The sequence below is a fragment of the Bubalus bubalis genome, chromosome 1, assembly GCF_019923935.1.
Source record: "Bubalus bubalis isolate 160015118507 breed Murrah chromosome 1, NDDB_SH_1, whole genome shotgun sequence".
Taxonomy (NCBI): Eukaryota; Metazoa; Chordata; class Mammalia; order Artiodactyla; family Bovidae; genus Bubalus; species Bubalus bubalis.
The window spans coordinates 193,283,505-193,310,645 of NC_059157.1; the positions used below are offsets into that span (position 1 = coordinate 193,283,505).

The 27,141-nt window shown below is 47.2% G+C and overlaps 2 protein-coding genes across 8 annotated transcripts in view; both read left to right on the top strand.

Moving 5' to 3' along the window:
- The first annotated feature begins 7,846 nt into the window (after nt 1–7,846).
- The window catches only part of DOP1B (DOP1 leucine zipper like protein B), a 131,134-nt gene continuing 111,839 nt past the window's right edge, over nt 7,847–27,141 (top strand). For all 7 annotated transcript variants that reach the window (XM_044948200.2, XM_044948202.2, XM_044948207.2 and 4 more), the window contains exons 1-2: nt 7,847–7,986; nt 14,213–14,377. In XM_044948200.2, coding sequence (XP_044804135.2) covers nt 14,240–14,377 — 138 coding nt within the window. In that variant the 5' untranslated portion in view covers nt 7,847–7,986; nt 14,213–14,239. The remainder of the gene's footprint in view (nt 7,987–14,212; nt 14,378–27,141) is intronic.
- Nucleotides 14,237–23,047, top strand: LOC112577605 (40S ribosomal protein S24-like). Its single transcript, XM_045166718.1, has 2 exons — nt 14,237–14,377; nt 22,387–23,047. The coding sequence occupies exon 2, from the start codon at nt 22,549–22,551 to the stop codon at nt 22,867–22,869; it is 321 nt and encodes a 106-aa protein (XP_045022653.1). The 5' UTR covers nt 14,237–14,377; nt 22,387–22,548; the 3' UTR covers nt 22,870–23,047.

Here is a 27,141-nt window from a genome sequence, read left to right on the forward strand (position 1 = left end):
CTTTGTCCAGGCCATTTCTTTGCTCTGACAGATGCGGATACTGTCTCCTTAACCTGTTCCGCTCCCCTGTGAGCTCCAGCCCAGGGTGATGCTTCAGAGGCCTCCCTGAGCCTCTATCATCATCTCTGACAACAGGCAACTCCACCACTTTCAAACAGAATTGGTTTTGCAACCAGCCTCCTCAGTTCTGGTTATACCCTGTAGATTAAAAAAAAAAAAAAGCCTTGGTGACTAAAGGATGTTACAAAAGACAAGAAATATACTTGCAAAGAAAGTAGTGACTTTGCAAAGTAGCCCAATCTGTTTCTTCTTCTTTTTTTTTTTTTTGGTCTCTGGCCATGTCCCGACTTGGTATTTTTTGGATCAGCATGTAGCCCACTCAGAAGTCACTTTTCATGACTTCCCTGGTGGTTCAGTGGTTAAGAATCTGCCTTGTAATGCAGGGGACGCAGGTTCGATCCCTGGTCAGGGAACTAAGATCCCACGTGCCGTGGGGCGACTAAGCCCAAGCGCCACAACGAAGATCCTTAGTGTCTCAACTAAGACCCAATGCAGCCAAAAATAAGTTAATATTTTTAAAAAATGAAAGCCTGCCAGAGAGTCAAGACTTTAGAAAGAATGGCTAGCCAAACAAGAAAAACCCAACATGTACAGGATGGACAAAATACAAAGGAAAGTAACCACAGATTTACCTCAAGTTTGTGATGGACTGTGCACAGTAAGAAACAGCAACGTTCTCCTTGCTTATGACCACGAGGATCATGTCTCAGTTCCTGACAATAGCACTGCAGACGTAAGGCGAGACCCTGCTTTCCATTTGGGGAAATCGTGAAGCATGGAAATGTTCAAGCTTTCGTGTACGCGGAGGACCAGGACTAACCAGGTGACACTGGTCTTTCTGGTCCATGACAGGGGGCAAGGTATTTATGATTCTCGATTCTATGACTTGCAATGGCAGCCTGGCTTCTCACAACCCTCACGTCACTTTTCCATCCACTTTGTGTAGAGGGAAGTCTGAATCACTTCCTCTAACCTTCCCTACACTGCATGATTAAATATTCGTCTCAGACCATAGCTCCTAAGACATTTTAATGACAGCTTGCCTGGTTCTAAAAACATTCTAATGGCTTTCAATAAGTTTCCTGAATACCTTTCCTACTCTGGCCTTTCTGCAGCCAGCCTCCAGACTCCTGCCAATGATGGGCAGAAGCACAGGAACCATGGAGCACTTTTAGGCTCTGCCTGATGGGGTTAGACAGGAAAAGCACGCCTAAACAGGCCAATCCCTTTCTTCTCCTTTTTTTTTTTTTTTTTTATCTCTGGCATGTCCTGACTTGCTATTTTTTGGATCAGCATGTAGCCCACTCAGAAGACCCCTAATTGTAAGCTGCTGATCAAAGTGGCATTCCTCATTCTCATGGAAAGGTCAGAGGGGGCTCTTCCTGAACCATCTTCCCAGCAGCCTCTTCCTGAGAAATCTCTCCTGGCCCCATTTGCCCTGTTTGTTCCCATGTGAGTAGCTGCAGCAGCTGCAAGGTGACTGTCCCGCCAGCCTCTGTTTACTGCGCCAGTTGCAGGCCCTTCCTCTGAAGAGCCTGACCAGCTGGGCTGGATCAGGGAGTGAGCGCAGCTGCTCCTGTGAGTGACCGCGCCCCACCTCCTGTGGCCTGAGGAGCCTGGGGAGCCAGGCACAGTCAGAGAAGGACGCAGCGAAGGAAAGCAGCTTCAGGGAGCAGACTTGTGGACACAGGGTGCGAAGGAGAGGTCGGACAGAGAGAGTACCGCTGAAACACGTGCACTACCACGTGTGAAATAACCGGCTGCTGGGAGGCTGCTGCGTAACACAGGGAGCCCAACCCGCGCAACCGACATGGATGGGATGCGGTGAGGGGTGGGAGAGGGGTTCCAGAGGGAGGCTGTGTGCGTGCTCAGTCATGTTCGACTCTTTGGGACCCCCATGAACTGTAGCTCTCCAGGCTCCTCTGTCCACGGATTCTCCAAGCAAGAATACTGGAGTGGATTGCCTTTTCCTCCCCCAGGGGCTCCTCCCCGCCCGGGGATCAAACTCAGTTTCTTGCATATCCCGCATTGGCAGACAGATTCTAGCGCCACCAAGAGGGAGGGAACATATGTATACTTACAGCTGATTCATGCTGTAAGGCAGAAACCAACATAATATTGTAAAGCAATTATCCTTCTATTAAAAAACAATACTTCAGTTAAAAAAAATAAAATTAAGCAGCTACAGGAACTTCCCTTGTGGTCCAGTGGTTAAGAATCTGCTTTTCAAGCAGGGGACGTGGGTTCAACCTCTGGTTGGGGAACTAAAATCCCATGGGGATACTGAGCACGTGTGCTCTGGAGCCCGCATGCTACAACGAAGACCCAGCACAAATAAACTTTAAAAAGCAGCTACAGACTGCCCCTCCCCCTAAAAAAGTCCCCTCTCCTCACAGGGGCATCCATTCCCCAGCTTCAGATCATCCCTGATATTCTGGATTCTAAGAGATGCCCTAAGAAACTCTTGTACCCTTAAAAGAAGCTGCCCTTTTCCTTAAGATAGTTTGAAGTGGCTTATTGTTGCTTACAACCAAAAGGAATCTAACGAATAGTAGTGCATGAAAACGTTTCATAGTATGCTGTAAAGGAAAAAGAACAATATTTAGGCTTGGAATCAGAAAGGGGAAAAAATCATGAATTGAGAACCCATGGCATGCTAGGCCATGCTGCTGCTGCTGCTGCTGCTAAGTCGCTTCAGTCATGTCCGACTCTGTGCGACCCCAGAGACGGCAGCCCACCAGGCTCCCCCATGGGGTGCCATTTCCTTCTCCAATGCATGAAAGTGAAAAGTGAAAGTGAAGTTGTTCAGTCATGTCCGAGTCTTCGTGACCCCATGGACTGCAGCCTACCAGGCTCCTCTGTCCATGGGATTTTCTGGGCAAGAGTACTGGAGTGGGGCGCCATTGCCTTCTCTGATGCTAGGCCATAAGTCATGCTTAATGCTTTCCCAACATTGTTTCATATAATTCTCACCACAGTCCTTTGAGGTAGATTTTCTTTTTAAATATTTTATTTATTGGGCTGCACCAGGTCTTAGTTGAAGTACACAGGATCCTCGATCTTTGCTGTGGCATTTGACTCTTAGCCGTGGCATGTGGGATCTAGATCCCTGACCAGCGATGGAACCCAGGCACCCTGCATTGGGATTGGAGAGTCTTAACCACTCGACCACCAGGGAAGTCCCTGAGGTAGCTCTTAATGTCATTTTTCAAATAAATAAAGGTTTGGAGAGGCTGATTAACTTTCCAAGATCGCAAGAGCCAAAAGTCAGAATTGTATCCAGGACTGTTTGACCACAAAATTCCTTGATGCCTAGCACTTGGTACATCAAACTTCACTACTATGAGTCTAAAGATCACAGGCAATTCCTTTGGTGTAAAAATTAGAGGAAATGATACATCAAATCTAAAGGATTTGTAAGCTATATGATTATTAGATCCCCAATCCAGCCTCTATGTGAACTTTTCCATGAACTAGACAAATGAAATATGGTTTTAAATTGGCATATTTTTAGCAAAATGGATGGACCTAGAGATTGTCATACTGAGTGAACTAAGTCAGACAGAGAAGGAGAAATACTGTATGACGTCCCTTATATGTGGAATCTAAAAAGAAATGATATGAATGAACTTACTTACAAAACAGAAACACACTCACAGACTTCAGAATGAGATTGTGGTTGCTGAGCGGGAGGATAGCGGGAAGGGATAGTTAGGAAGTTTGGGATGGACAGCTGTATTTAAAATGGATAACTAACAAGGGCCTGCTGTATAGCACAGGGAAATTTTCTCAATGTTATGTGGCAGCCTGGATGGGAGGAGAGTTTAGGGGAGAATGGATACATGTGAATGTATGGCTGAGTCCCTTCGCTGTTCACCTGGAACTATCCCAGCATTGTTAATAGGCTATGTGCCTGCATGAGTGCTGAGTTGCTTCAGTCATGTCTGACTCTTTGCCACCCCAGGGACTGTAGCCCACCAGGCTCCTCTGTCCATGGGATCCTCTAAGCAAGAATACTGGAGTGGGTTGCCATGCCCTCCTCCAGGGGATCTTCCTGATCCAGGGACTGAACCTGTGTCTCCTACATTGTAAGTGGATTCTTTACTGCTGAGTCACCAGGGAAGACCCCCCCCAACAAATACAAAATAAAAAGCTTTTTTTCTTAAAAAAGGGGGGGAAAAAAGAAATGCATAGAATAGAAATAAAAGGCAGGAAAACAAAGTGGCATATTATATTTTTTATTTATTTGGGCATGCTGCAGGATCTTAGTTCTCCAACTAAAGAGCAATCTGTTCCCCTGTGGCAAACTAACCACAGGACCACTAGGGAATTCCCTGAAGTGGCATATTTTAAATGAACTATCTCATACAATGTGTTTTTAGGCACCAAATGGAGCCAGAGATCCCATCCACATCGGCTGCTCTGTGACACACTTTTCAGGTTGTCACACGTTTTCAGTTTTCCAGGTTGACACCTGTGTGGGGAACCCAAACACAGCATCACCTTTACCCTCACCTACTGAACTGCGACAGGACTGTGACAGGTCAAGAGCCCGAACAGTGACGCAGCGGAGATGAAACAGGTGATAATGATGATCCCGACAAAGGTTTACTTGTTCCTGCAAGTCAACACAACGTGGGCACAGCATCAACTACAGAACTATGCAAGACTCCTACCCAGGTGGGTGGAGAAGAGACTGGCTTAGGGAGTCACCAGTATCTGCTCCTGGAGACTCAGAATGTGTTTCCCTGGCCGATCTCCCTAATAGGGGGGACCAGCCTGAGCCTGCGGTCAGGCAGATCCCCTGGAGAAGGGAATGGCTACCCACTCCAGTATTCTTACCGGGAGAATCCCATGGATAGAGGAGCCTGGCAGGCTACAGTCCACAGGGTCGAAAAGAGTAAGATACGACTGAGCGACTAACACTAAACGCTAAGCCTGAGCCAGAAAATGTCATTTCCTCTGATTTATAGAGCGTTTTTTATTGTCAAAAGGCTTACAGTTCTGATTTAAATTGAATCTGAAGTGCCCTAATTAAAGTATTATTATGCAAGGTACCTAGGCTATTTACATATCTTAAACAGATGAACTCAACATGGCATCTGGTCCCATCACTTCATGGCAAATAGATGGGGAAACAGTGTCAGACTTTATTTTGGGGGGCTTCAAAATCACTGCAGATGGTGACTGCAGCCATGAAATTAAAAGACGCTTACTCCTTGGAAGAAAAGTTATGACCAACCTAGATAGCATATTGAAAAGCAGAGACATTACTTTGCCAACAAAGGTCCATCTAGTCAAGGCTATGGTTTTTGTAGTAGTCATGTATGGATGTGAGAGTTGGACTGTGAAGAAAGCTGAGCACCGAAGAATTCATGCTTTTGAACTGCAGTGTTGGAGAAGACTCTTGACAGTCCCTTGGACTGCAAGGAGATCCAACCAGTCCATTCTAAAGGAGATCAGCCCTGGGATTTCTTTGGAAGGAATGATGCTAAAGCTGAAACTCCAGGACTTTGGCCATCTCATGCAAAGAGTTAACTCATTGGAAAAGACTCTGATGCTGGGAGGGATTGGGGGCAGGAGGAAAAGGGGATGACAGAGGATAAAATGGCTGGATGGCATCACCGACTCGATGGACGTGAGTCTGAGTGAACTCCGGGAGTTGGTGATGGATAGGGAGGCCTGGCGTGCTGAGATTCGTGCTGCGATTCCGAAAAGAATCAGATACGACTGAGAGACTGAACTGAACTGAACTGAAACAGATGAACATAGCTCAGTAGTAGATCAAGGGTGACAAGACAACTGGAACCAGGTAAACAGATCCTTAAAAGAAGAAAGGTTCAAATCTTAATGCTGTACATTTACCATCCAACCTGATTATAAATGGAGTTCTTCTTTTAAGGGTTTATACTATCCTGATTTGTTACCGTTCATTTAAATTAAGTTTCCACACCCCTGGCATTCTTCAGTGCTAGGTGACTGAACTACAAGACACATGTATTATTTTATATAAATGCATTAAAACAAAATTGTACAAGGTGGTCTTGGCACTGACAGACTGATTATTCTTAACAGTGGATACAAGCAATTCTTCTATCTTTATTGCTATTGTTTAGTCGCCAAGTTTGGTCCAACTCTTTTTCGAGCCCATGGACTAGGGTCAGCCAGGCTCCTTCTGTCCATGAGATTTCCCAGGCAAGAATACCGGAGTGGGTTGCCATTTCTTTCTCCAGGAGATCTTCCTATGGATTGAACCCATGTCACCTGCACTGCAGGCGGATTCTTTACCACTGAGCCACTGGGGAAGCCACCTTATCTCTGTTAGTTCAACGTAACGTGGAAAGTGGTAGGATTTGAGGATCCTAAAAAAAAAAAAAAGGAAAAAAGAAAAGAAATTCATATGTTTGTCAACTTTGTTTCTGTAAAAATGGAGTTTATCACATCTTCATTAGGAAATCAATTTTCATTCATTCTTTGTCTTGCCAAATGCTCAATCCTTTAGTTTTCTTCTATTTTCACTTTAAGACCATTTCTAGAACTGACTATTAGAGGGCTTACATCTGGGACACTTGGTATGGATGGAATGGAGATGGAAGATCAGAACCATAAGCCTGGCTGGGCCAGAGGTCCAGCATCTCAAACTATTAAAATATTATTGGTATTTTGGGTGAGGAGATAGAGCCCCTGGGAATGTGATACAAATTCTATACCTTTTCTCCAGAAACACAGATAAACACAACATGTTCTACCCAATTACAGCGTGTTCATAGACCCCCCACTCCCATCCCCTCAGACTCTTTCACGGATGGCCTAGTATTTATGAGCCCCAGATTAGATTTGATTCTGCAAAAACCACAACCTCAATCAACAGGTGGCACTGCTCTGGTTGGCTGGGAGCCCCAAGCTGGTGTCATTAGGTGCTCAGGTGAACTCTGCCTGAGCCCGGTCATCAGGCGCCTCTTGCCCTGAGGCTGTCAGGCCAGGCCGGGTAGGTCTGGACTGTGTGGGTCCCGAAGGCCCCCGAAAGCGGTTAGGGGTTCTGAAATCTGAAAATATTAATGCACTTTAGGCTTGATGTGAGGTCTCCTTCCTGAGCCAGAGCTACGTAAAGAAGCTAATTGTAGGAATTATCTCCCTCACCTCCTCTGATGCCAAGGATGGGAAAAGTGAAGCCTGTGGGCTGGGGTGGGGCACCTTAGCCAGGGTCCCCCAAACCTCCTGCGGCCCGAGCATGTATGGAAGGATTTGCTCCGCTTCCTCCCCGAGGCTCTGGGGTGTGGTCCCAATGGCCAGGTGCCACGGACCCCCACCGGTCTCGGGTGCAACAGTTTCTCCTTGCCTGTCACTCCAAACTCCACCTGGCCCGGGCTGATTCCCTGACGCTGGGGAAAACCGGGTGGAAGCGCGGCGCTTGCCAGGCCCGGGCTCAGGCCCCGCCCCCGCGCGCAGAGGACCCTCCTCCCTGAGCCCGCCCCACCCACCGGGACCGCCTTCTGGCCCCGCCCCGAGTCCAGGGACCGCCCTGCAACCCCGCCCCTAGCGTCGAGGACACGCCTTCGGCCCTGCCCTCACGCGCCGAGGGCTCTTCCCTTGGCCCCGCCCACACTCCTCGAGGGCCCCACCTCCCGACGCTGGCCCCGTCCCGTCCTCAGAGGATCTCCGCCCGTAGCCCCACCCCTAGGCGTCGAGGACCCGCCCCCTAGACACGCCCCCATAGACCACGCCCTCACAAACCACGCCCTCCCCAGGCGCCGCCAAAGACCCGCCTCTCGGCCGGCCCCAGTATCCCGGAGCCGCTGCAGCTGGGGTTCGGGCGCGGCGTTTCCTCCCCGGTACCGGCGGACCCGCTCGACCCGTGGCGTCCAGGCCGGTTCCTCCGCGCCTCTCTCGTGGGCGCGCCCGCCGCGGAAGAAGCCGCCGCCGCTGGTAAGTGGGGCCCGCGCGCTCGTCTGCCAGATGGAAGCCGAGGGAGCCGGGCGGCGTCTCTTCCCGCGGACCCGCGAGCGGCGGGGGCGTCCTCGCCCGGTGCCCAGGGGTTTGGGCGGTGCCTCGAGGGCGCGCCTGGGCTGCATGCAGGTGGCTCGGCCGAGCGCGCACTGCAGCAGCGCGGGGGCGGCCCTAACGAGCCCCCGCCAGTGAGCGTGGGGGCGCCGGCCCGGGACCCTCCGACCCTACCCCCAGGGGCCGCCAACCCCCACTCCCAGGTCTCCCCCGGCTCCCGGCGGCGAAGGCAGTCAGGTCCGGCCCGCGCGCGCGGCCTTCTAGTCCGGCAGGTGGAGGTCAGGTGGGTCACGGCCCGCCAGCCCGCCGGCGGATGCTGGAGCCGCGCGCGGCTTTGTTTTGGTTCCCATTCCTACTCGGGAAGCTGGGCTAGGAATTGAAATCTTTTGTGAGATGAAGGTTTTCCCGGTGGAAGAAAGACCACCCCCCGCCACCACCCCAAGCCTTCCAGACTGCCCTCTGGAGAAGGGAATCTGAGCCGCAGTGCGCGCTCGGCCCGCCTGCGTCGTCTTGCAGTCTCGCCGCCGGCTGCTGACGCCCTGAATGGTCCTTAAAGCATCTCTGTGCCCTGCTTATGGAGGCTGTTACCCTCAGGTGTTTCCCCTGATCTGGGACAGCTGCCCTACCCTCGGGAGAACCCTGGTAGGATTTTTTTTTTTGGTAAGAAAGTGGAGGCGCCTTTTCCCCGCCAAAGCTGGCTCCCATTGTACGCCTCATGTTTTTCCACTACAATCTAATTACCACTCTGAAAGACCCCATTCAAAATCATGTGTGGCCTAGAGTCGATTAAACGGCTTGCAGATGAGTGTTTTTTCTGTGCTGTGGCAGAGGATCATTATTTATCGATAAATGGGTCTCTCTCATGAGAGGTGTGACTTTTTGACATTTTTTTCACTTTTATGTTTTCATCTCAGAAACAGGTCTTTCATGTCAACATTTCTAAAACTAACTTCTTTTGGATCTAGGTGTTTGATTTTTCACTTCAGCTTGCTTTTCTAAGAAATTAAGCGTGGTTAAGGTGAGAGATTCCCAGCTGAGAGTTTTCCATTTTTTTCCGGCGGATTCATCTGGCCCCATGTCCTTGTTTATAGGACTGCTCCTTTGAGTGTAATTGTTACTAGGCTGTCATACTCAGTCTTACTGAGTTATTGAGTCTCTCACAGAAAAGGTATCCGGAGGAGATTGCAAAATCATTATCAGGAGAGCTCTATAAAGGTTGTACTCTTGAGTTTTACCTGTGGCGTAATGTGGTCAAGGCTCTGTGGCATCTGGCTGGCCTGAACTGGAATCCTGATTCTGCCAGTTGCTTGCCTTGGGACCCTGGCACCTTTTTTGGAAGGCCTCAATCCCAGCATCCTCATCTGGAAGTTGATGATACCCATCTATTAGGACTCTTGTGTGTGGCATGAGAGAAATACATGCAGAAATGATGGGTTTACCAAGCCCACCCAGGAGTCTTGCTTACAAGCATAGCAGCAGGTGCCCCATATTTTGAAATAAAAGAGCTTGCTTGACTGTTTCCAAACTTCTCACCTGTGCTGTTAGTGACATCAAGGAGGCTTTCTTCTTACAACCAACCATAACATTGAACTGTTCCAGTTACCCGCTTTTACTGGGCTCACACCTTGCTTCCCATGAGCAGTGGTGCCCCTTGGCTGTCCCACCTCCTAAACACGCATGCTGTCACTGACAAGGCTCTCTTCCTTCTAGCAAGCGCCCACACCTGTGGACTTTGAGGACTTCTCTGCTGTTCGTTGGGCTCCCTCTGCCCTTCTTGCCAGCATCACTCTGATACATCAGCCCACCCTCCATCACTCTGTGTGCACATTAATTTTTTTAAATGTATCCTTTAGTTTTTATTGTATTTTCAGTTTTTTGGCAGTACTTTGAGGCATGTGGGCTCTTTGTTCCCCATCTAGGGATGGAACCCATGCCGCCTGCATTGGCATCAAGGAGTCTTAATTACTGGACCGCCAGGGAAGTTCCATGCCACGTTAAATTGAAATTACATGTTTAGGCATTTCCTCTTGTATTAGGCTCTGAACTGTGAGAGTCGAACCCTGCCTTGTTCTTGTTTCTTTCCCCTGTGCTTTGACACCTAATAGAGTGAACAGACTGCATGGAGTATTACAGTGGTTCAGAAATATGGGATATCAGACTTATAAATCTCCTGGAATTAAAAAAAAACACTTAGACCATTGTGATGTACTAAATTCTTATGTCTTTACTCAGCAAAACAAACTACAACTCTCATTACCATCCTTATTCTTTTCAAAGACTATGAAACATTTTTTCAGAAAAAGAGACAGGCTTTTCCAGGAATGAGCCAACAGTCCTATTATGTACCTATGCGTAGTGCAGTGTATTTTTGCAGGGAGGTCCAGCATGTGCAAAAGCCCTGTGAAAGGATGAATTAGGACAAGCAGAGTGCTGCAAGGAGAGAGGCAGGTAGAGCCTTGCAGGTCCAGAAGTGGGCTGGGCATGAAGGGAGTGAGAGCTTACTATATATAGACTCAATGAAGTGAAATTGCTCGACTGTTTGCAACCCCATGATCTGTAACCTACCAGGCTCCTCCGTCCATGGGATTTTCTAGGCAAGAGTACTGGAGTGGGTTGCCATTTCCTTCTCCAGAGGATCTTCCTGACCCAGGGATCGAACCCGTGTCTCCTGCATTGCAGGCAGCCACTTTACCCTCTGAGCCACCAGAGAAGCCCACTGGGAAGAGTTTAAACATGGTGGGGAAGTGTTTTATGTTTTAAGAGGACTTGGAGCGCTGTGTGTGAAAGTACGCACAGGAGCAGAGAGACAAGAGTCTGAAGGAGAAGCCTTAGGTTTCTTCAAGCTTGCAGGAGAAAGATGACTCACTCAGTGGAGAATCCATGGGTGTTTTGGAAAATGAGCTAACAGGACTTGGGCTCAGTGTGGCTGGTAAAAAGAAGGAAGAGTTCAGGACAACGTCAGAGGTCTCATAGGTGGAGGGGCCGCTTTCTGAAGAAAGGAAGACTGGAGAGGGAATGTGCTGTGCAGGTAGAATCCAGAGTGGAGGGCTTTTTTTTTTAAAGTTTATTTGTTTTTTAAGTTTAAGTTTATTTAAGTTTAATTGGAGGATAATTGCTTTACAGTGTTGTGTTGGTTTCTGCTGTACAACGATTGAGTCAGTCGAAAGTGTACATATACCCCTCTAAGAGTGGAGGGCTTTTTTTAAGTTTATTTTTAATTGGAGGGTAATTGCTTTGCAGTGTTGTGTTGGTTTCTGCTGTACAACGATTGAGTCAGTCGAAAGTGTACACATATCCCCTCCAAGAGTGGAGGGTTTTATTGCACAAGCAACTTAAGTGCCCACTGACCGATGAATGGATAAGGAAGATAAGGTGTATATACACAGTAGAATACTGCTCAGCCATAAAAAACAAAGGGAATAATACCATTCGCAGCAACATGGATGCAACTGGAGATTATCATACTAAGTGAAGTAAGTTAGAAAGACAGGGAAGGACAAATATTGTATGATATCACTTCTGTATGGAATCTAAAATGTGACACGAATGAACTTATCTATAAAACGGAAACAGACAAACAGAGAACAGATTTGTGGTTGCCGAGGGAGAGGGGAGGAGGGGGAGGGAGGGATTGGGAGTTTGGGGTTAGCAGATGCGAACTATTGTATATAGAATGGATAAACAGCAAGGTCCTACTGTATAGCACGGGGAGCTATAGTCAATATTCTATAGTAAATTTGCTGGAAAAGAAAAAAGGAGTGGAGGGTTTTTTAAAAACAGTGTTGTTGAGTTATAATTTACAGACCATAAAATTATTTCATTTCAGTATATCATTCAATGATTTTTAGTAAACTTACGGAGATATGCAGCCATGGCCATAATCCAGTTTTTAGCACATTTCCATTACCCATCCGGCCCCCCCTCCACCCCCAATAAAAAAGATCCCTTGTGCCCATTTGCAGTTACTCCCTGTTCCTACTCCCCACCCTAAACAACCACTGATGCATCCACTTGCCATCTCTACAGACTGGCCTCTTCTGGGCATTTCATATAAATGGAGTCATACAATATGTGGCCTTTTATGACCGGCTTCTTCCACTAAGCTTGTATCTTCCAGGTGCATCCACATGTAACATGTTCAGCCCTTTGTTCTTATCACTGAGGAGCGTGCCATCATATGGCTAGACCTCATGTTGTTGATGGACACTCGAGAGTCTGGTTTCGGACACGCTAAGTTTCAGATGTGTAGAGAAGTCAAGGAAGCATTGGCATGAATTTGGGTCTTCGAGGGGAAGGTTTGGAGGGCTATAAACCTGTGAGTCATGAACATGAAGCTGGTATTAATTACTTAAAGGAATAGATCATTGAGGGGAGACAGAGAGGGTGGGAGGGGCCCAAGCATGTTGCCCGGGAATGCCAGCATCTGGCAGGCGTGTAGATGAGGGTGGGTCTGCAGAGAGGTGGGTGGGAGCCAGCACAGGGCGGACGGCCCAGAGGAGTGTGTGCTGGTGGGAGGCTGTCTGCAGGAGGAGGAAGTGGCCTGCCACACCGTCCTCCTGGGAGGGGAATGAGGAAGCCGAGTCCACTGGCGTTGATGATTTGAAAGTCAGTTGTGTTGGCCTTATCACAGGGGGCCCGGAGCAATCAGAAAGCGAAGAGGATAAGATCTGGAGGGTCTTAAAACTTCCCCATAGCTATGAAACGAAAAATTGAGTCTTAAAGATCACGTTGTCCCTGCAGCTCAGTTTCTTCTGTGAAGTAATATTTGCCTTTTTATCTGATTGATGACACGCAGTTTGGTTAGCAAACTGACGCTACCTCGGGGGAATTTACTCACGTCACCATTACTCCATGCTTCTCTCTCCTTTTAGAGCGTGAGCTATTGAGATACCACGTAGGCTCATAAGTCAGGATCATGTTTAGCTGTGAGTAACAGAACACTTGATTTAACAGCTTAAACTCAACTCTTAACATGCAGAAAGCAGTAAGTCCAGGGGCAGAGTGTCCAAGGTTGGTGTGATGCTTTCCTTCCACTTAATGCATGGAAGTCATGCCCTAAAGATGGCTCTTTCCCCTGGGTTGCAAGGTGAGGCTTCAGCTCCAACATCAAACCTTTGTTTTGAGGCATAAAATAGGGGAAAGGTGGAAGGCAAAAGGCCAGAGGAGTCCACTCTACCACCGCTGCCTCAGGCTTTGCAGTGGCTCATGTATAATGAATGCATCTAGCCACGGGGAGAAAAAGAATATACAAGGGCCAGAAGAAAAGGGCAACCACCGGGGCCCTGGTGTAACACGCCTCCATCCAGACTCCTCGCCTGGAGACATAGCGCCGTGGGGGCAGCACCCTGTCGGGGGCCAGGCAGGTAACCACTACTTAGAAAATAAACAGTCAAGGCTTCCCAGGTGGTGCAGTAGTAAAGAATGCACCTGCGATGTGGGAGATGTGGGTTTGATCCCTGGATTGGGGAAGATCCCCTGCACCAAGACCCTGCTCCAGTATTCTTGCCTGGAAAATCCCACAGACAAGGGAGCCTGGTGGGCTACAGTCCATGGGGAGTCAGACAATGACTGAGCACACCCACACGCAAATGAACGGTCATGTGGTGGATTTCGGACACCACTGCCATCAGACACGTCACGCTTAGATCCTTGGGCTTTTTAACTTTTTTTTCCCCCACCTGATTTTCTTGTAGAATACTTACAGTCCTCTCTTGGAGTCTATCTGTAAAGGATTGGGTGCTAAACCAACTGTTCAGTTAGGACACAGATCTGCTTATCCTTAGGGCTAGTAGATGCCCCATGCTGGCAGGAACCACGTGCATTCAGAATTAGCAGTTGGCAACAACACGCAGTTAGCTACTTGGTGAGTTTCGCTCCTAGAGTTCACTTTGTCCATTAAGTGGAACCCTAGCGTGTTCCTTCTTTCAGCTTCATCCATTTGTCTCCCTCAGAGTCCAGGAGGCGCCAGAACCATTTATCTTTTATGTCCCCTAGTGCCTGGCTCAGCGGCCTTGCTAAATATTTGAGTTGGATCGCCCAGCCCATCTGGGTACAAGAGTGTTTGCAGCCACGTGGCCTCCGGGGCAGTGGGCTGGGGACACTACATCCTCGAAGAGCTGCCGCATCTGTTTGTCCTCTGATTCCCTCTTAGATACCTTTTCTGCTGCGAGAATGAAAGATGGATCCAGAGGAGCAGGAGCTGTTGAATGATTACAGATACAGAAACTACTCTTCCGTGATAGAAAAGGCATTAAGAAATTTCGAGTCCTCGAGTGAATGGGCGGATCTCATATCTTCCTTGGGCAAGCTCAACAAGGTATGTGGGGCTGGGAGTGTTTGCAGTGTGGGGGCAGGGGGCGGGCACACAGCTGTCCTTTTATTGTTTCAAGGACTTGTCTTTTTAATATTACACTGCATGCAGATTACAGCCATCAGATAAGAAGAACCGCCGCTAATTTGTCACCCGAGTTACACCTGCTATTAACCTATCAGCGTATGAACCTCCTCTTCCAGCCCTTTCTTTCTGAGCACACAGTATAGTGTGGATAGAGTCCACAGAACAGCTGAACTTTTTTTTTAGAGTTCAATATTTAGTTCTAAACAAGATAAATTTATAAATGATCCATTTATTCAAAGATGAATTGTCCTTCCTGTACTGCTCAGGATTTTTATGGCTTTTTTTTTTTTTCCTTCTCTAATCTTTTCCACCATTTTACTGCTAACTGGTAACTCCTAGGAGAATAAAGGATGAAGCAGTTATGGAAATCTGCCCAGAAATTGTGTGTGTGTGTGTTTGGACAAGGGAAAGTGGGTTGGGTCTAAGGAGACCAAAACCGATCACTTGTGGGCTTGAGCTCGTGTGCCATGGATGGGGACCTTTGTTTATTTCCGTCCTGCCCAGAAGGAGGGTGATTACTGTGACCTTTAGGGAAGACGATAACCTGGGCTCCGAGAGGCTGTGCCCGGTTCTATTGCCGGTTACCTGGGCTCCTGGGTGTGACACCTGACTTTGGAGCCTGAGTGACGTATGGGTGCTGGGAGGTGGCTAGCCGAGTCTGGGGGGGTCCCCACTCCCCAGGTCACACACACCAGGGGGTCTCAAACAAACCTCGCTGGAGAGAATTTGTCCACTTACTGCTTCAGGGAGCCAGGGGGAGAGAGAAGGTGGGCAGACTGACCACAGGGGCGGCACCTGGGCAGCTGTCCAGCACCAACCGCCCGAAAGCAGCTCTCAGCACCCACAGATGGCAGAGAGGAGATGGGCGGTTATTGCAGATAGTGCCCAGGAAGCTGCGTAGTCTCTGCAAAGTGTATTTACAACATGTGAACCTCGTGGCTGGTGCTGGCTGGGAGGAAAGTGGTAGTGTAAGTCACTCAGTTGTGTCTGACTTTTTGTGACGCCATGAAATGTAGCCCACCAGGCTCCTCTGTCCATGGAATTCCCCTTGAATACTGGAGTGGTTGCCAATCCCTTCTTTAGGGAATCTTTCTAACACAGAGATTGAACCCTCATCTTCTGTATCACAGGCAGATTCTTTATTGTCTGAACCCCCAGGGCTGGGATGGAGACGTATAATAAAACAGCAAATAAAAGCTTGAGAATGCTTTGGTGGCAGAGCTCTGACTTAGGACTTTTCTGGCTGAAGGTAATATTCACTGTGTTGCACAGAGGTAAGCTGCTTTTTTAGGGGAAAGCGAGATGCCCTGGAGTGGGACTTGGACATGGTCCAGTTCTTCTACGTATTTTACTATTTTAGTACTTGACTCTCCTGGAATCTAATAATACCATACTTTTGGGGAGAGGGGGATGTGCTTACTGCTTTTCTGTTGAGTTAAAATTCATGCAACGTAAAATTTACTTTTTTTTTTTTTACCATTTTATTTTTTTATTTTTGTTGTTTGTGTTGGGTGTTTGTTGCGGGTGGGCTTTTCTCTAGTCACGGCGAGCAGGGGATACTCTGTAGTTGCACAGGCCCTCATGGTGATGGCTTCTCTTGTTGCAGAACATGGGGTCTAGGACCCAAGGGTTTCAGTAGTTGTGGCTCCCGGGCTCTAGAGCACAGCCTCAGGAGTTGCCGCGCACAGGCTTTAAATTGCTCTGTGGCGTGTGGGATCTTCCCAGACCAGGGATCGAACCTGTATCTCCTGCCTTGGCAGTGGATTCTTTACCACTGAGCCACCAAGCCCCGATCAACCATCTTAAAATACATGGCTTTTAGTGCATTCATGATGTATGACCGTCACCACTGTCTACTTCCCAGACATTTTCACCACCCCAAGGGAAACCCTCCCCATTTCTGTCTTTACCCAGGCCCTGGTAGTCACTAATCTACTTTCTGTATCTGTGGATATTTCATATAAAAGGAATCATACGATAATGTGGCACTTTTGTGTCGGGCTTCTTTCACTTATTGTGTTTCCAAGGTTCATCCATGTTGTAGCCTGTATCAGTACTTCATTGATTTATGGCTGAATAATGTTCCGGGGTATGAACAGACCACATTTTGTTTAACCATTCTTCAGTTGGCTCTTCTGAGTAGTCCCGTATGAATATTTGTGTACAAGTTTTTGTTTGAACACCTCTCTTTGTTTCTTTCAGGAGTATACCTAGGAGTGGGATTAGTCACGTGGTTACTCTATATTGAAGTTATTGAGGAACCATCGAGATGTTTTCCGCAGTAGCTACCCCATTTCACATGCCCACCAGCTACGTATTAGGGCTCCAATTTCATCTCCTTCTCAGTTTTCAGGGTGGTTTTCTTTTTTGAGAATAGCCGTTCCAGTGGGTGTGAAGCGGTGTATCTTACATACCTTAGGGTTTTGATTTGCATTCCCCTAATGACTAAAATTTTGAGTATCTTTTCACTTGCTTGTTGGCCATTTGTATATCTTTCTTGGAGAAATTTCTATTCAAGTATTTTGTTTATTTTTTTAACTATGCTACTTGTCTTTTTGTTGTGATTTGTAACAGTTTCTTTTATATCCTGGATTCTGGTCCCTTACAGGATTTATGATTTGCAGATTGTTTTTTTTCCCATTCTTTAGGCTGTCATTTCAGTTTTTGATCGTGTCTTTTGATGCACATCATTTTAAAATTTTTGATGAAGTCTCATTTGTTTTTTCTTTTGTTGATTATGCTCTTGGTGCATATCTGAGAAACCATTGCCAATTCCACGATCAAGAAGATTTACCCCTGTGTTTTCTTCTTCTAAGAGTTTTTAGTTTTTGTTTTTGCAATTAGATCTTTGATTCATTTTGAGTTAATTTGTGTTTTTTGTTGTTGTTTTTCATAGATGAATATTGAGTTTGTAGTAAGAATAAAATTACCTCATAGCACATATGCAATTCAGACATTAAAAATTAAGCAATCTATGGGAAATGCAAACAATATGATAAACAAATACATGATATGAAATAAATACATGATAAATGCAGTTAAAAAGTATATGATAAACACATTGACCATATTATGGTATATAAGCAGAGACATTAAATGTTTCAGATGGAAGGAGTGTAGGTTTGGGCATGTGCAAGCATTCTAATGTTCTGGAAATATTTTTTTTCTTTAAATCTAATTTTGTATTTTATATCAGAGTACAGTCGATTTACAATATTTGTTTCAGGTGTACAGCAAAGTGTGTCCATTATACATCTACGTATTCCATTCTTTTTCAGATTCTTTCCCCATGTAGGTTATTACAGATTATTGAGTAGAGTTTCCTGTGCCGTATAGTAGGTCCTTGTTCATCATCTATTTAGTATCTAGATAGTAGCATGTATCTGTTAATCCCCAAATCCTAATTTCTTTCCCTAATTATCTAACCCTAATTTATCTTTCCCCCTACCTTTGCCCTTTAGTAACCATATCTTTGTTTGTGAAATCTGGGAATCTGTTTCTGTTTTGTAAATGAGTTCATTTGTATTATTTTTTAGATTCCACTTGTAAGCGATATTATGTGATACTTGTCTTTTATGTACTTCAGTTAGTATAAGCTCCAGGTCCATCCATGTTGCTGCAGATGGCATCAGTTCATTCTTTTTCACAGCTGGGTACTACTCCACTGTATACTTGTACCACATTATCTCTATCCATTCATCTGTTGATGGACATTTAAGTTGCTTCCATGTCTTGGCTGTTGTAAATAGTGCTGCAATGAACGTTGGGGTGCATGTTTCTTTTCAAATTATGTTTGTCTCTGGATATATGCCCAGGAATGCGATTGCTGGATCATATGGTAGTTTGTTTTTAGTTTTTTAAGGAACCTCTATAGTGTTCTCCGTAGTGGCTGCACCAATTTACATTCCCACCAAGAGCGTACGAGGATTCCCTTTTCTCCACACCCTTTCCGGCATTTATTGTTTATACTCTTTGATGATAGCCATGCTGACCAAGTTAATTTTTTTACATGGCTTGAGGAGGCTCCAACTTCATTCCTTCTCACGTGGAAATCTAGTTGTTTTACATGTGGAAAGCCATCTGTTGACGAGACTGTTCTTTTGAAGGGCGTTGGAATCCTTGTTGAAAATCAGTTATCTATAGAGAGATGTTTAATTCTTGACTTTCCTCTTTTTCCATTGATCTATATGTTTTTCCTTATGCCACTTTGTTTATTGTAGTTTTGTAGTAAGTTTTGAAATGGGGAAGTAAGAGTCCTTGAACTTGGTTGTTCTTTTTCAGGGTTGTTCGGGATTCCTTGACATTCTGTATGAATTTTAGGATCAGCATGTCAATTTCTGCAAAAAAGCCAAGTGGGATTTTGATAGGGATTACACGGACTCTGTAGATCGCTTTGGGAAGTATTGCCATGTGCACAATATTGTCTTCTAATCCATGAACACAGAGTATTTTTCCATTTATTTAGGAACACACACACACACATATATATTTATTTACTTTTGGCTGTGCTGCGTCTTCCTTGCTGCACGGGCTTTTCTTTGGTTGCAGTGAACAGGAGCTCTTCTCTAGTTGCATTGTGCAGGCTTCTTGTAGTGGTGGCTTCTCTTGTTGCAGAGCACAGGCTCTAGGGCACGCAGGCGTCAGTAGTTGCAGTTCCTGGGTTCTAGAACACAGGCTCAATAGTTGTGGTGCACGGGCTTAGTGGCTCCAAGACATGTGAGATCTTCCTGGAGCAGGGATCGACAAACCCATGTGTCCGGCATAAGCAGGCAGATTCTTTACCACTGGGCCACCAGGCAAGCTCAGAACATGTTTATTTTGAGGTAGGTAAAATTATGAACTTGAAAAATGCAGTTCTTGAGCAGTGAGTTATCCTATGAACCAGGCTTTGTTTCAGTGTGCCAGAAAAGCTTTCAAAAATGTTGAATCATTGTAACCTGCCTTTTAAATGCAGGATATTGAGTACAGTTGCGTCTTTCTTTAAGGAGCTTTGGACGTGTTAGCCATTCCTTCTTTCAGTGGCCGTCTGAGTGCCTAGAAAGTGACAGCAGGCGCCAGGGTGCAGCAGAGAGCCAAACTGACAAGACCCTGCCCTCATTCTGGTGGGGGTGGGGAAGCTGGATGGGGAATGAAAGATACACCTTGTTGGTGGGTGATGAGTGTGGTGGGAATGGTAAGGAAGGCAGTGCATGGTGAGCATAGATGAGATGGTGCCATTGGATCAAGCACAGAGGCTCTAGTGTGTCCGAGGCTGGGGAGGTTGTCACCGAGCAGGGATGGGGAGAGGATAGGAAAGGAGGCTGCAGAGGAGAGGGGTAGGGAGGGCATCTCATCTTGCCAGTCCTTTGGAGCTGGCATCTGAGGGTGGCCCCTGAGTTGGGGAGGCTGCCCAGCAGTGGGCATGGCCTGTCTTCCCTCTTAGGTCCTGGAACCATCTCCAGCTGCTCTACTGGGTGGGGTCAGGCAGAAACAGGGAGACCAGTTAGGAGGCCCATGGGGAAGGGCTTGGATTCTGAATATACTTTGGAGGTATGGCCAAGAGGCTTTGTTCTTAGAGCAAATGGGAAAGGCGAGGGAAAAAGAAGAGTCGAGTATGACTTGCAGGTTCTCCCGGGTTGGGGGCTCGAGGAGCTGAAAGGCTGTGATAGAGAGACTGGGGAGCAGCCAGCCCCTCGGGTCAGGCGGGGAGACCACGGGTTCCCACTGGAAAGCGTGCATTTGAGCATCCATCAGATGTCCCTGTGTGACCTCCGTGGGCCGTGAGGATGCGAGTTTGAAAAGACAGCTTGTTGTTAAAAGTTGTCCCCCCAATTCCGTGTAACCCCACTCTCAGGTCCTCTTCACTCCTGCTTCCTGTTCTCTGTTGCCATGATGGGGTGATGAGGGTGAGCTGCCCGCTGCACGAACTTGCTCAGTGTTGGGGAGATGAGGGTGACGCTGTCTGTCCCCCCTGCAGCCCTGCCGATGACAGTGGACATCTGGAGAGAGCCCACTATGGGCCAGGGGCCTGGCGTGCATCCTCGTCCAGGCGCACAGCATGGCCTGAGGCTGGACCCAGACTAAACAGCCTGTGCCTGATCAGAGCCGGCAGGTGGTAGAGGGCGGCCCAGCCCCCAAGCCTCCTTGGCTCCTCTCACGTCTGAGTCTGTGGCTCACAGAGAAGACAGGGATGCCCCTCTGCTTTCTTTGTTAGCCAGATGAGGGAGACCTGATGATCAGCCCCCTTTTGCTGGTGAAATTACCTAACTCACGCCATGTCCGGTGGCAGCGAAGTGGCTTTTACGGGTTGAATTGTGTCCTTGGAAATTGACATGTCCTCACCCCCTGTATTTCAGAGTGTGGCCTTATTTGGAGATCCAGTCTTTACAGAGACAGCCAGGTTAAAACGAAGTCCTTATCCAACATGATAGCTATATCCTTGTAAGAGGGGACAAGTTGGACGCAGACACAGAGATGCCGAGAGGGAAGGCGCCCTGCGAGGGTGAAGGCAGAGACCAGGCTGATGCGGATAGAAGCCAAGGAATGCTGAGATTGCTGGAAGCCGTGGCGCAGCCTAGAGCGGTTTCCCGCTCACAGCCTTGGAGGGAACCAGCCCTGCTGACGCTTGCCGACATCTTGATCTCAGCCCGGCTCCTTGATCTCAGCCTCCTGGCCTCCCAGTTCCGTGGCCGTAGCCTCCCTGTGGCTGGCGCTTTGTTACAGAAGCCCTCCGGCAAACTGATAGAGCAGTAGAACCAAGGTATATACTGAACACTTAGGTGCTAAGGACCTGACGTTGAACACCTGATTCCTGCTCCCATGGAACATAAGGCTTTGCTGGCAGCAGACAAAACAGCAAATAAACACGTGACGTCAGGTGCTGAATGCTAAGAAGAGAAATCAACCGTGAGAGTGGGTAGCAAGGAGGGAGGACAGGGCACTCGCTCAGACAGAGACGGCTCTTTGATAACGTGACATTTGAATTTTGAGCAGAGGCCCGGAAGTGTCGCGCTGGCTGGCAGGGATGCCATCTGGGGCTCGGGCCTGAGTCCAAGGTCCAGGAGGGGACAGGCATGGCTGGATAAGGAGAGGTGATAGGAGATGAGGAGGAGAGGGAGCCCTCCTTCCCGGGCAGGTCTCGGGGCTTTATCCTGCAGTGAGGGGTGCCACTGAGCTCCCAGGAAGGCTTTGAGCAGGGTGACCCATCACTGCCTTTTCCCCAGAGAGGAATGCCTCTGGCTGATGTGCGGGGAGGGAGCCTGATCATGGGAGCCTGCAGGAGGGAGGGGGCAGCTTCAGCACTGGGTGGATTGGAGTTACTGGACACAGAGGGTTTGGGAAGGGGCTGGAGGGAACAAGCCTCCTGCAGCTTAGCAATCACTCACTTCTGGGAGACCCACAACTACTGCATTCAAGGAGTAGGAGTTGATGTGAATAAAGAATTTTCTTAGGGCTTTAGTGACGGTCAAATTTCTTGCATGGACTCTTGCATGGATACAGAAATTCAGTGAGTAAATTAGTGAGGAGTTAATTAAAAAAAAATCTTTATGATGCAAGAAGAAGCAGTATCGTGGTCTTTAGGTTGCAAAGTTAGGTCAGGTTGTGTTCTAATGAAAGCAGATGATCGCAGGTTCTAAAATATAAACCACCGTCTCACAGCAGAAGTGCCTCTGGCTCAACTCTTGACAAGAGAAAACCGAGCCCCAAGAGGTCTCTTGTTTGTCAGACTACAGACAGGTTCTAAGTGTATCATTTCTAAAACTTGCTAAGCTTTCAGTACCATTTTTTAAATTTTTTTCTGTTAGGGAAAAGTTTATCTTTTGTAGTTGTTATGTATATCAACCTGAATAGAGTAATTTTTGCTTCATAGTTTGTCTGAGACTTCAAGCTGTCACCTTTCACTGATCATTTTAAGGTGAATTTTAATCAAGTTCATTTTGAACCCTTAGGAACCCAATCACCATACCAAGCCTGGATTGTAAATTTAATTATGGAAATGAAGGTTAGTTTATTTAAACTCTGTACATTGAAAAAACCTTTGCGGTAAAACTTCTTTAAAAAAAAAAAAAGTCCTGTTTTCCTCCCTGGCCGCTGGACGATCAGCCGCCATCATGAACAACGCGGTAACTATCCAGACTAGGAAGTTCATGACCAACCAACTGCTTCAGCGGAAACAAATGGTCATCGATGTTCTTCACCCTGGAAAGGCAACAGTACCTAAAACAGAAATTTGGGAAAAACTGGCCAAAATGTACAAGACCACACCAGATGTCGTCTTTGTATTTGGATTCAGAACTTATTTTGGCAGTGGCAAGACAACTGGCTTCGGCATGATTTACAATTCCTTGGATTACGCAAAGAAGAATGAGCCCAAACACAGGCTTGCGAGACATGGCCTATATGAGAAGAAAAATACCTCAAGAAAACAGTGAAAGGAACGCAAGAACAGAATGAAGAAAGTCAGGGGGACTGCAAAGGCCAACGTTGGTGCTGGCAAGAAAAAGTGAGCTGGAGATTGGACAACAGAAGGAATAGAGATTCTGCAGTGACTGTATCTGTGGTGATTGTGCAGATTTTTCATGAAAGAGAGAATAAACTAAGACCTTTTACCAAAAAAAAAAAAAATGTTGTAATGCTCCTAAATGAGCCACCGTCTTTTGGCTGCTTTTATGCAATATCCTACTGTTTCACAAAATGGCCTGAAAGTGGGTGGCATGAATAGCAAGGGATGTAGGTCTTGGGTGTTCCATGTTTCAGCTTCTAAAGTCTTACTGCTTAATGACAAGTACCTGCTTTTTAAAGCAGAGCCTCTTTGTCGTGATGAGAGGAAGGTGGCTGGAACTCAGAGGCCAGGTGAACCGTTCTGACTCTTTATAGATGAGCTCCAAGACCTCTTCTACCTGAAAACTTGATGAGGTCACCTGGATCCTGATATTTACCTGCACCCTGATGAATTACTTCTCTATTAAACAGTATTAGTTCAGGTGAAGCATCTTGCAGGTCTGGAGGCAGATGTCCAGGATCAGGGTGTCAGCAGATTTGGCTTCCTCTGAGGCATCTCTCCTTGACTCAGCTGGCTGCTTCTCACTATGTCCTCCTCCCTGTGGTTTATGTGTCCTAATCTCTTCTTATAAGGCCACCAGTCACATTGGACACCACCTACATGACTTCATTTTACCCTGGTCACCCCTTTAAGGGCCCCGTCTCCAGCACATCTGCATTCTGAGGTACCAGGGGTCAGGGCTTCAATACATGATTTTTAGGAACACGGTTCAGCATGTAACAGGGTGTAATAGTGAAATACAGATCGTCTCTCCACAGATCAACATTTTAAAAAAGCTTCCATGAAAGCTTCTCATGGAAGCTCAGATGGCTTTCGTCATATGCCTCATGGAAGGGTAGTGTTCTTTATTTCATCTCTTCTCCTGCCCTGAAGTACCGTGAAGACCTGCAGTTCTCCTGTGTGTGTGGTGATCCAAGATATGCCCAGAACTTCTGGGTCTCTCAGCCTTCCTGACCGCCTTTGTCCATTCAGGACACTGCTGTAACCATCCCACAGCCCGGGGGCTAATCAACAACACACATTTTATTTCTCACTGTTCTGGAGGCTGGAGTCAAGGTCATGGTGCAGGCAGACTCAGTGTCTGGCCAGTGCCCTCTTCCTGGTTCACAGTCAGCCGTCTTTGGTTCTGTCGTCACATGGTAGGGGGCAGCGAGCCCTGCAGGGCCTCTTTCGTAATAAAAGGGCACTAATCCCACTCACAAGGGCTCCACCCTCATGACCTCATCACCTCCCAAAGGCCCCACCCTCATGACCTCATCACCTCCCAAAGGCCCCACCCTCATGACCTCATCACCTCCCAAAGGCCACTCCTAAGACCATCATACTGGGGAACACACTTTCAGACCACTGATGGGCCTGATAACCTGTGCCCACCCAATAGCACCTCACCAGCTCTGCACCAGCCAGTTAGTGGGCACTGTTTGTAGGGTGTCTTTTAGGGAAGGTCAGCCCTCCAGGTTGGGCTTCCCAATGTGTCCCCCCCGAGAGGGCCCTCCCAGTCCTCCTCCCCAACCTGTCCTCTCTCCACTGAGACACAGTTGGCATTGCTGCCCGTGATCCCTACTGCACCAGACTCTGCTTAGCACGTGAGCTGGAAGTAGGGCCAGGAGCCCCCCCCTCAGCCCTGTGATGCCTGGTTCCATCATGTGAACTCACCTTTGGGACCCCATCTTGTAGAGAAATGGCGTCTCGGTTTTGGGTGTTTGTTTTAGTCATCTTCCAGCAACCTGTGCTGTTGTCCGGAGGGGTGACCTTGAGGGTGGACGGGGTCAGGTAAGTGGGGTATCCAGGTCATACTGGAAAGACTGAGCCCAAATGCCTCCTGAGGAGAGACCGCATTTGATGATGTTGGCAATTATTGACGCTTCGCTTGTTGACAGAGTGGATCCTCTGCAGGAGAGTGGTGAGCAGAGGGCCCGTTTGCTTCTGGCAGTGTTCTCATGGTCTCAGCGCTGGGGTTTAGGAGACACAGCTGATAGAGCTCCCGTCCCTGGTCATGAAGATGATGCCATTGCTCTGTCATTTTTCACTGGTGGGGGAGGTCCTGGGGCCCAGGTGGCATCACTGACTCCTTCCCACCCCAGGGTATCCCGGGGGAGCTGAGAACTGGCAGGAATGTTGCTGCTCGGGGTCGAAAGCGTGGCCTCGCTGTGAGCCGCTCAGACACCATAAGGCCAACAACATAGTCCTTCTGAAAGGAGTGTTTCTCTTTGCTGAAAGGAGTCTGATGCACTTGCAATAATTTATAGCTGAGGTACTCTCTTTTACAAAAATCTGAGCAAAGGATTTTTTTTTCTTTTTCTCGCTAGTCTTCTTTTTAGATATACTGAAGGGATGGAAATAGTCCAGATTTGGGCAGGTGAATTATTCTTCCAGTAAGCTAATGATGAAAGCTCATCTGAAAAAAAGAAAAGGCTCATCTAGCAGAATGGAATGTATGGACAAGGGAAGGGGCCTGTGATTCACTTACATGTTCTAAATACTGTCACGAAAGCTAAGAAACCAGGACTGAATTGTGTCTCCCCCACCCCCGACCCTGACTCCCGCCACCAAATTCATGTCAACACAACCCCCAGTGTGGCTGTACCTGGAGTTGGCATTTTCAGGAGATAAGTAAAGTTCAGTGAGGTCATGAGGGTGGGGCCCCAATCCAGTAGGACCGTGGCCTTCCCAGAAGAGCAAGCTCTCTTCCCTCCACACGAGGATCCAGTGAGAAGACACCTCTGCAAACCTGAAGGAGAACCGAATCAGCTGGCACCTTGATCTTGGACCCCCAGCCTCCAGAACAGTGAGAAACTTCCGTTGTTGAAGCCCCCCAGACTGTGGCATTTTGTTATGGCAAACTAATACAGAAGGAAATGAGTTAAGCTGGGCTATTTTTCGAAAAGGATGACCCATGGAACATGAACACCAGCACTCAAGCTTGTGTTTGAGCCAAATACAAGCATTCCCATTTATTTATCTTTTTTAATGGTCTTTTTAAAAAAAAAAATAGCTTTGTTGTACAATAAGCTATACGTTTATGAAGTGCTTAATTGATGAGTTCTGATCTTCAGTTCAGTACGAGGGCTTCTCTGGTGTTTCAGACAGTAAAGAATCTGCCTGCAGTGCAGGAGACCCAGGTTCAATCCCTGGGTCAGGAAGATCCCCTGAGGAGGAAATGGCAACCCGCTCCAGTCTTCTTGCTTGGAAAATTTCATGGACAGAGGAGCCTGGCGGGCTACAGTCTGTGGGGCCGCAAAGAGTGGGGCAGGACTGAGCGTGTGCACACGGAACCTTCCCCACATAAGATAACGAGCATGCATCCATCCCTGGAAGTTTCCCCACAGCCTTCTGTGGTCCCTTCTCCATCCCCTCTCCCCATCCCTAGATAACTGCTGGGCTGCTTTCCTTTACAATTCAACTAGTTTGCGTTTTCTAAAATTTTATATAAACAGACTCATACAGCATATGTTCTTTTTCACCCTCGCCTTGCCTCCCCCCCACTCCACAGTCTGTCTGCTTTTACTCAGCAAAACTCCTGAGAGTCATCCAAGGCCTGCGTATTGATAGTTTATTCCTTTTTACTGCTGAGTACAGTTTTATGGATATACACTATTTATTTGGTCATTTGCCTATTAATGGACACTGGGTTGCTTCCAGTAGGCAGGTAAATATTTTAAAAAACTGCCAAATTGTTTTCCAAAGTGGCTATATCGTTTTACACACCACCGGCAGTTATAATAACTCCAGTTCTTCCATATTCTTACCAACACTTGGTATGGGCAGTCTTTCTTTTTTAAATTGAAGTATAGTTGATTTATAGTATTAGTTTCAGGTGTACAGGATAGAGATTCAGTATTTTTGCAGGTTATACTGTATTAAAAGTTATACAATAATAGCTATAATTCCCTGTGCTATATTATATAATATATCCTTGTTGCTTATCTATTTTATGCATAATAGTTTGTATCTCTTAATCTAATACCCCTACTTTGTCCCTCACACCTTCCCTAATCCCTTCAATGATTTGTTGTCTATATCTGTGAGTCTGTTTCTGTTTGGGGCTTCCCTGGTGGCTCAGCTGGTAAAGAATCCGCCCACAAAGTGGGAGACCTGGGTTCAGTCCCTGGGTTGGGAAGATCCCCCAGAGAAGGGAAAG